This window comes from Caretta caretta, chromosome 2 (assembly GCF_965140235.1).
Source record: "Caretta caretta isolate rCarCar2 chromosome 2, rCarCar1.hap1, whole genome shotgun sequence".
In the NCBI taxonomy this organism is placed as follows: domain Eukaryota; kingdom Metazoa; phylum Chordata; order Testudines; family Cheloniidae; genus Caretta; species Caretta caretta.
This window is the reverse complement of record NC_134207.1, coordinates 16,627,879-16,637,990: the sequence shown is the minus strand read 5'-3', so window position 1 is coordinate 16,637,990 and position 10,112 is coordinate 16,627,879. Positions and strand designations below refer to the sequence as shown.

The window sequence follows — 10,112 nt, the reverse complement described above, 5'->3', positions numbered from 1 at the left end:
AACCACTCCCTCCCCATAACACTGACCTCATCCCCCTATTGCTCTCTTAAACCCCAAACCACTCCCTCCCCATAACACTGACCTCATCCCCCTACTGCTCTCTTATACCCCAAACCGCCCCCTCCCCATAACACTGACCTCATCCCCCTACTGCTACCTTATACCCCAAACCGCCCCCTCCCCATAACACTGACCTCATCCCCCTACTGCTCTCTTAAACCCCAAACCGCTCCCTCCCCATAACACTGACCTCATCCCCCTACTGCTCTCTTAAACCCCAAACCACTCCCTCCCCATAACACTGACCTCATCCCCCTACTGCTCTCTTAAACCCCAAACCACTCCCTCCCCATAACACTGACCTCATCCCCCTACTGCTCTCTTAAACCCCAAACCACTCCCTCCCCATAACACTGACCTCATCCCCCTACTGCTACCTTATACCCCAAACCACTCCCTCCCCATAACACTGACCTCATCCCCCTACTGCTCTCTTAAACCCCAAACCACTCCCTCCCCATAACACTGACCTCATCCCCCTACTGCTCTCTTAAACCCCAAACCACTCCCTCCCCATAACACTGACCTCATCCCCCTACTGCTACCTTATACCCCAAACCGCCCCCTCCCCATAACACTGACCTCATCCCCCTACTGCTCTCTTAAACCCCAAACCACTCCCTCCCCATAACACTGACCTCATCCCCCTACTGCTCTCTTATACCCCAAACCGCCCCCTCCCCATAACACTGACCTCATCCCCCTACTGCTCTCTTAAACCCCAAACCGCCCCCTCCCCATAACACTGACCTCATCCCCCTACTGCTCTCTTAAACCCCAAACCACTCCCTCCCCATAACACTGACCTCATCCCCCTACTGCTCTCTTATACCCCAAACCACTCCCTCCCCATAACACTGACCTCATGCCCTCCAAAAAGCTTCTATCCAAACCTCCCCACCATAGCTCTCACCTCCTCCACATCCCCCTGACCGCATCCCCCACTAATATCTTACACCCCGCCTCACACAGCACCGAGGCGAGCCCCCCCCCTTCACCCTCGCGCCCGCTCCCCCGCTGTTCCAGTTCCTTCGTCCCGCCCCGCCGTAAAGCGGCTGTCGCGCCGCTGCTCCCTGGTCACGTGAGGGGGCGATGGCGGCGCCCTGCCCCGCCTCGGGCTGTCGCAGGGAGGTGACGGCACGGCTGGGCGCTGGGGCGCGAGGGGCGGGGCGCAGGCAGAGGGGACGATGGGGCTCTGAGGGAGCTGCACCCCGCCGCACCGAGCTGCTCGCCCACCGTCCCCGGTCGGAGCGGGAGGCGCCGCGGCCTGCGGAGCCGGCTGGGGCTGTGGCTCGGGCTCCGGGCCGGGATCGGGCTCGGGGCCGCCACAGGCCCAGCTGCTGTCCCGAGAAGCGGAGAAGGCGGTAAGGAGTCCGGGGCTGCGGGGTACGGGCCGGGCTCCCGGGCCTCTCTCCCCCCAGCCGAGCCCGGGCCCTGGGTGTCTCCCGCCTCTCCTGCACCGGCGCAGGCAGAACCGTGGCCTGAGGCTTCCTCGGGGCCGGTCCCTGGGGAGCATCCTCTGCGGGGCCGAGGCCGGGGGTTTTAAACCTCCCTGTGCCCCAGAGGTGGCTGATGTCTGGGGGCTCCTTCTGCTCCCTCCGGGACCCGGAGCGGCCTGGCGGCTCCCCTTCAGAGACGGAGCGGCCCAGGGGATCCTCCACCCCCACCCACCCCCGACAGAAACAGATGGGTCCGGGGCCTGGGGCATCCCCTACAGCTCACCTTTCCCCAACCCAGACAGGCACACGGGCCCAGGGGCTGGGTGTTTTTCTGCACACGCCCCCCCCCCCCCCCCCCCGAAAGTCACCCACACAGACCAGGGCTTGAGGGATCCCTTACATCCTCCCCAACCCAGATAAACGGAATGGCCCAACTCCTGGAGCTCTCGCTCCAGCACCCCTGAACCCAGAAGGACACAGACCAGACCAAGGCCCTTAAGGGGGCCCTTTATGCACCATATGACTTTAAATAGTGACATTGTCAACTTAAAACTGGTCCTTTTGGATGAAATGCTCTTGCCCGCTATCAGAGTTACAGCCGTGTTAATCTGTATCCGCAAAAAGAAAAGGAGGACTTGTGGCACCTTAGAGACTAACAAATTTATTTGAGCATAAGCTTTTGTGAGCTACAGCTCACTTCATTGGATGCATACAGTGGGGAGATTTTATACACACAGAGAACATGAAACAATGGGTGTTACCATACACACTGAGAGTGATCAGGTAAGGTGAGCTTTACCAGCAGGAGAGGAAAAAACCTTTTGTAGTGAAAATCAAGGTGGGCCATTTCCAGCAGTTGACAAGAACATGTGAGGAACAGGAAGGGGGGAAACAAACATGGAGAAATAGTTTTACTTTGTGTAAAGACACATCCACTCCCAGTCTTTATTCAAGCCTAAATTAATGGTGTCCAGTTTGCAAATTAATTCCAATTCAGTAGTCTCATGTTGGAGTCTTTTTTTTTTTGAAGTTTTTTCGTTGAGGAATTGCCACTTTTAGGTCTGTAATCGAGTGACCAGAGAGACTGAAGTGTTCTCCGACTGGTTTTTGAATGTTACAGTGTTAATTCTTGACGTCTGATTTGTTTCCATTTATTCTTTTACGTAGAGACTGTCCGGTTTGGCCAATGATATATGCCATCGTGTGCCAGCAATGCCCCTCTGCCATGTACATTGGCCAAACCGGACAGTCTCTACGTAAAAGAATAAATGGAAACAAATCAGACGTCAAGAATTAACACTGTAACATTCAAAAACCAGTCTGAGAACACTTCAGTCTCTCTGGTCACTCGATTACAGACCTAAAAGTGGCAATTCTTCAACGAAAAAACTTCAAAAAAAAAAAGACTCCAACATGAGACTACTGAATTGGAATTAATTTGCAAACTGGACACCATTAATTTAGGCTTGTATAAAGACTGGGAGTGGATGTGTCTTTACACAAAGTAAAACTATTTCTCCATGTTTATTTCCCCCCTTCCTGTTCCTCACATGTTCTTGTGAACTGCTGGAAATGGCCCACCTTGATTTTCACTACAAAAGGTTTTTTCCTCTCCTGCTGGTAAAGCTCACCTTACCTGATCACTCTGTGTGTATGGTAACACCCATTGTTTCATGTTCTCTGTGTATATAAAATCTCCCTGCTGTATTTTCCACTGCATGCATCCGATGAAGTGAGCTGTAGCTCATGAAAGCTTATGTTCAGATAAATTTGTTAGTCTAAGGTGCCACAAGTACTCCTTTTCTTTTTACCTGCTATTGTTGCACATTAGATTCAGGATTGACAGAAAGCTTATAGGAAAAAATACACAGAAAAATATTTATGTCAGTTTATGTTGTTCATTAGCCAGTACATTTCTATAGTTATTCTTTCCTCTGTATAGTCAGTCACTTGCCCCTTTTGTTTGTGTGGCCTTTCGTACAGCAACAGGGCAGGGGGGAAACATTTTAAAACTAGGAAAATGTGATTATAACATCACTAAAGCTGATGGGGAATTAGGGCCACGTATATTATTAGAACACATTTGTATCTCATTTTTCAAACTAAATAGATTGCAGGTTGATGGTGTAGCTGTTTGTGGGGGGGATTAAGGAATACTATTTGTATATACTTTTTATATTATGCACAACAATCTAAACATTTCCAATTTTAGTGCACTACTAGATCCTAAAGTGCTATCATTTATAATAGATTTATATCTCTTCGTGGTTAAAATATATTCATTTGGAATGCTATTTGTATTTTTAATTAACGGTGCTTTCTGCTTTGTAATATAAAAAATATTTTTCTCTGAAAGTAGGGGGAAAAGAAAATAGAAGTTATCAAGATGAGTAAAAAGCCTCCAAGTCGTCCAGGGATCACATTCGAGATCGGTGCTCGTTTGGAAGCACTGGACTACTTACAAAAATGGTAAGGAAGACATCATGCAATGCTTAATTAGGTCAAATTTCTTCCATCTGTACTGTAATCTGTCTTTAGTTTCAGTTGTTTGATACATTAATTGTTAATACAAACCAATCAGTCCATATACTAATTTGATGAATATCCTTATTTTAAAAAAAAAAACTAAAGCAATTATAAAATTTCAGGAAACCATCCCTCCAAAAAAATCAAATTGAAAGAAAATGTTGTGTTTTCTTGCATGGCTATCTTGTATTTCTAGTCATGATCCTTTTTCTAGACATTAGTTTGTTCTCTTTGGTACTGGCATATGTCTATCATGACAGTCTGTATCTGCTAAAAATATTTATTAACTGTGGTATTAAATGAAAAACTCATTCAGAATACTCTGGCATGCAGTGTTGCATGCAAGAGGTCAAGTGCACTTGTGTGTAACTCCAGTAATAACTCAAGGAGCCAGTTTTGTTTTAATTTTAAGGTGTAAGCAGATTTCACAAATTTTAAAACTGAAAACTTGATGTAGCGTTCAGTAATTAATAAAACTTCTTGTGCATTAAAATTCTTACTGTACACTGAGGTAGGTAACTTTAGGTAACTCTCCATTTGACAGTGGAGAAACGGAAGTACCAAAGTTATGACTTGGCCACACCAACTCTGTTAGAGCTCGGATTGGAAGTAAAATAGGATTGGAAGAACAGATCAACACTTGCTTAAAATGCTGCCTCAGCCTTTTTAGTGCTTTAATGAAGAGGCTCTAAGCCGACAGGAGAGAGTTTCCCTTGTCAGCTTAGTTAATACACCTCTGCGAGAGGCAGTAGCTATGCCAGCTGGAGAAGCTCTCCTGCCGACTTAGCACCACCTACACCGGTGCTTAGATCGGTATAACTACGTTGCTCGGGGTGTGGATTATTCACAGCCCCTGAGCAATGCAGTTATACCAAAGTAATTCTGTAGTGTACACCAGGGCTCAGTCTTGCAATATTTGTTTACTCGGAGAGAAAAGTCAAACTTAATCAAAATTTAGTAACACAATCTGGTTTGTTTGGAAGTACTCTTTCAGTCAATTTGAAGGAGTTATTGCTATAGTGGATAAGACCAATAGTCTGTCTGATCCTGTCAGTGGTTAGTGCTCTATGCTTCAGAAAAAGTTTATTCTTAACTCCTATGAGTTAGTAAGTGGTTGATGCCATCGGTCATAAGGGTCAAAATCCCTTGCATATTTTCATTCTTTCTGATATATCCGTGGATGTTCTTATTCACAAATGTCTAATCCTGTTGCCCTCAGTAATATTGTATGTCAATGAGTTCCGTGGGTTAAATTGTCTACAGAGGAAATACTGCTTGAGTATCTATATAAAGAGGGTTTAAATTTCCAGGGCTGTCAAACTAGCACATTTTACCAGCAGTACTTTGTTCAAACAAATCCTTTTCTTCGAAATAATCAGTGTATGTCGAAAAGAAAATAGAACTGATTTTTGAACCACATTCCATGGTACATTACTCTTCTTAGTTGGTGCTACAGAGATATGGTGAGTTGAAATAAATTGTTCTCCATAAAATTAGTACTTTATGTTCAAAGAATGTAAAAAAGGTTGAGACTGCCAATATAGTGCTGTAAAACTAACAGTCATTTAAGAATATTTGACAAAGATGATAGACTGTCATGATAGACCTATGCCAGTATGTACAGGAGCTAAAAACATAATTGCCTCAATTTAATATCTAAACAGGGTTCACCATATCTCTAGCACATAGTTATATAACTAAGTAAAATTTAACAACTTATACACAGTAACAGGAATAAATATTAAAATTGTGCAGCTAAAACACTGGAAACTAGAAGATGTACGTTCTTTCATTTTTTTAAAAATGAATTTATATCAATAACCAGGGAGCTTGTTAGAGAAAATTTTGTCCTTCTGTGAAAATAGTTTCACCCCAAGGTATGATTTATTTTAGTAGTCCATGTGTTTTTTACACCTAATTTGCTCAGCTGTCACTTAAGGGGCCCAGCTGACTTTAAAATTTGCCTGTTTTCCAACTAAAATGCATCCATCTCAGCTATATACTGAGAAATTGTACTGAGCATACTTTAAAAAAATTATATAACTTGCACAAGTCATTTATCTACTGCATTTCTGTCTAACATTGTTTCTTGAAGGGAACAAAAAACCATGTCAGACTAGGGTTCAATTTAAATCTTTCTATTTTATCAACACTCAGGTTTCAGAGTAACAGCCGTGTTAGTCTGTATTCGCAAAAAGAAAAGGAGTACTTGTGGCACCTTAGAGACTAACCAATTTATTTGAGCATAAGCTTCCGTGAGCTACAGCTCACTTCATCGGATGCATGCTGTGGATGAAGTGAGCTGTAGCTCACGAAAGCTTAAGCTCCAATAAATTGGTTAGTCTCTAAGGTGCCACAAGTACTCCTTTTCTTTTTGCGAATACAGACTAACACAGCTGTTACTCTGAAACCTGTTATATGCTTAGGTGACTGACAGTCAGTTTGGGACTGGTGAGGGAAGCTTTGTCCACACTGGACAAGGAAGTCAGTGAGCATATTTAAGCTTGTTTATTGCTTGCATGGTTTTACCACTTTGTAGACATAGCCACAATAGTTTCTTTGTAACTGAATACCTTTTATGAAATACATGTATGATACACAGTTACACAAGGCAGTTGTTTGAACAGATACAATTCTTACAATTCCTTTAGTTTTAAACTCAACTAAATTAGTCGTAAATTCAGCTCTATTTAGTAATAGATAAAAGCCATCGAGGAAGGTTTAGTAGGACTATTAAGAACAAAACAAATAGGTAAAGGTAATTAAATAAAGGAATGGAATGCTTAAAAAAGTACACATTGGTCTTGAGGTTTTTAAAAAGTCCTTTTTTTGGTTCTGCTTTTGTTTGTTACAGTGTCCATTCAGGACTAGATTCCGCAGGCACTAAAATGTTTACAGGATCAGGCCTTAGACTGTAAGCTTTCTGGCATAGGAGACATGGCTTACACATGGGTGCTATAAAACTAATGTGACCTCCCCTTCCTTTCTGTTCTTGTTTTGTGATCCTGTGGACCCATTATTTCTCCCAGGAACAAATTGCTAATTCCTGATCTCTCTCTTGTCTGTCCAGATCCTCTCTCGTCTCATACTAAGATTGTATGCTCCTTGGGCAGGGGTATCATTTTGTTCTGTGTTTGTACAGCACCTATCACAGGGGGAGCTGGGTCCATGACTAGGACTTCTATGTGCTATAGTAGTACAAATAATGACAGGATGCAAATCCAGGAAAAGTGTGTAGTGAAGGAGACACAGAAAAGGGACAGTTGGCCTATGTAGTAGATGCCAGGTGGCAAGAGCTTGCCAGCGTGTGCCTGTTAGAAGAATGAAAAGGAGTACTTGTGGCACCTTAGAGACTAACAAATTTATTTGAGCATAAGCTTTCATGAGCTACAGCTCACTTCATTGGATGAAGAATGTTATCTTTTGTGAACAGAACTGACTGAAGGGACTAGATTGTCTAGGTTGATTTTTATTTCCTCACAGGGTAGAGATCCAAAGGATTTTTTTCTGTAAGATTTGGAGTGACAGCAACAAACAGGAAGCAGTTCTGTAGTCTTTTCTTTCGGTTTTAGCAGACTGGGAGACCTGATTGTCAGTTTGGTGGAAGGTCTAGAATGGAAGAAGGGGTATGGGGGTGGGGGGGATTTAGTACTGGGCTAATTAACACAACGGAGGGGGTGAAAGTTTGTCCATGAAGGAGGTCTCTCCATGGAACAGATATAGGGTTATATGCCTTTTGGGTAAGGAAGGAAGGACAGGCTTGTGTTCAGTGCACAGGACTGGGATTCAGGAAGTCTGGGTCTATTTCTGTATCTTCCTTGGACTTCAAATGTGACTTTAAGGAAGTCACTCAACCTATCTGTAAAATGTAGCCCCCTTTCCACCTCACTAGGGTGAAGAGACTGTTTGTAGAACACTTTGTATTTCTACAGTGTCTTATATTTGAGTTTGTTTTATTCTTACTGAAAGAATACCATATACTGGACAAATGGCTATATTGAAAAAGAGGCCCTGTATGAATTATTACACTGTGAAAATTAAGTGTTAATATGGAAACTTTAACGTGAATATTAAGGTTGGAGAAAAAAAACCAAACTTTGAGCTGTTGTTTAAGATTTAAATCATGTAACTAAAACTTGTCCTTACCAATTTTACCTTACAATTTCTGTAATTCACATGGGATGCAAGTGTTAGAACGTGAGAGAGAGAAGTGAATAATATGTAAAACTGGCAGATGTCATTATCCAGCCGTAGTAGTCCAGTTCTGTAAAACAGTGTGAAGTTTGGATAATTTTAAATGTACAGATTCCAGTGCCAGAAGGAACCATTGTTATCATGTAGTCTGAATTCCTCTATAACACAGGCCATAGAACTTCCCCAAAATAATGCTTAGAATATCTTTTATTTAAAAAAAATCCTGATTTAAAAATTGTCAGTGATGGAGAATCCACTTTGGTAAATTTGTTTCAAAGGTTAATTACTCTCGCTGTTAAAAATTTACACCTTATTTCCAGCCTGCATTTGTCTAGCTTCAACTTCCAGTCATTGGATCATGTTATACCTGTCTCTGCTAGGTTCAAGAGCTCATCATTAAATATTTGTTCCCCAGTAGATACTTGTAGACTGTAATCAAGTCACCCCTTAAACTTCTCTTTGTTAAATTAACTAGATTGAGCTCTTTGAAATTATTAAGGCATATTTTCTAATCCTTTAATCATTCTCATCATTCTTCTCTGAGCTCTCTTCAATTTATCAACATCTTTCTTTAATTGTAGGCACCAGAACTGGACACAGTATTTTAGCAGTGGTCGTCGTACTAGTGCCAAATAGAGAAGTAAAATCTCTCTAGTCCTACTCGAGATTCCCCTGTTCATGCATTCAAGGATTACAGTAGCTCTTTTGGCCACAATGGAGCTCATGTTCAGCTGATTATCCACCATCCTCCCCCAAATTTTTTTGAGTCACTGCTTCTGAGGGTGGAGTCCCCCATCCTGTAAGTATGGTCTAGGTTCTTTGTTCCGAGATGAATACATTTAGTCATATTAAAACACGTATTTGTTTGCTTCAACCCAGTTTCTCAAGCGATCCAAATCGCTCTGTATCAGTGGCCTGTCCTCTTAATTATTTACCACTCCCTCAGTTTGTATCGTCTGCAAACTTTATCAGTAATGACTTTTTCCCTCCAGGTCATAGATAAAAATGATAAATAGTGTAGGGCTAAGAACTGATCCCTGTGGGACCCCATTAGAAACACAACCACTCAGTGATGACTCCTCATTTACAGTTATATTTTGAGACCTCTCAGGTAGCCAGTTTTTAATCCATTTAATGTGTGCCATGTTAATTTTATATCACTAGTTTTTTTTAAATCAAAATGTCATGTGATCCTTTTTGGGATTAGTGAATACTGTTTCAAATATGTTTGCAACCTGTTGAGTTAATTATTGAAAGCTACCAAATGAGGATTTTTTGTTTTTGAACAACAATTGTTTGTTATCAAGCAGAAGTAGACTGTTTTCATGCAAACAACTTAAGGAAAACAGGTTTCAGAGTAGCAGCCATGTTAGTCTGTATCTGCAAAAAGAAAAAGGAGTACTTGTGGCACCTTAGAGGCTAACATTTATTTGCTCAAATAAATTTGTTAGTCTCTAAGGTGCCACAAGTACTCCTTTTCTTTTTAAGGAAAACAGGTTTATTCATTATTTCAGAACTTCATCTGTATAGTGTCTTTTCCATTTGTGCTGTAGTAAAGAACTTTTGGTAAATCTATTTTAAACTCAATCTGATTAATTTAAAAATGAACATTTAGTCAAATGGAAATTGTGACTGGATGGGAAAGTATACATTCAAAAACACTTCTACCATTGAACATCAATATATGGTAATTTTATAATTTCCATTTATAATAGTCTGTTGGGTTTGAGGGAACTTCATGTGTTTTTATTCTATATAGCAGATATCATTTTTCTATTAATTCTTCCAAATGAAATGGAAATTAACATGGCTCTTATTGACAAATCTTTTGCTTATGTTATGTGACTCATCAAAATTTGTCAACACAGCTCTGGGTAGAATGTTTGTTAATTA

General features: G+C 41.9%; 1 protein-coding gene across 14 annotated transcripts in view; it reads left to right on the top strand.

The window, feature by feature from the left end:
- Positions 1 to 1,213: 1,213 nt before the first annotated feature.
- PHF20L1 (PHD finger protein 20 like 1) overlaps positions 1,214 to 10,112 on the top strand; it is a 90,121-nt gene continuing 81,222 nt past the window's right edge. For 6 of the 14 annotated variants that reach the window (XM_075124924.1, XM_075124923.1, XM_048841685.2 and 3 more), the window contains exons 1-2: positions 1,216 to 1,424; positions 3,856 to 3,968. In XM_075124924.1, coding sequence (XP_074981025.1) covers positions 3,886 to 3,968 — 83 coding nt within the window. In that variant the 5' untranslated portion in view covers positions 1,216 to 1,424; positions 3,856 to 3,885. Of the gene's footprint in view, positions 1,425 to 3,855; positions 3,969 to 10,112 lie in introns of all 14 variants that reach the window. The other 8 variants (XM_048841682.2, XM_048841681.2, XM_048841680.2 and 5 more) reach the window with 4 other exon arrangements.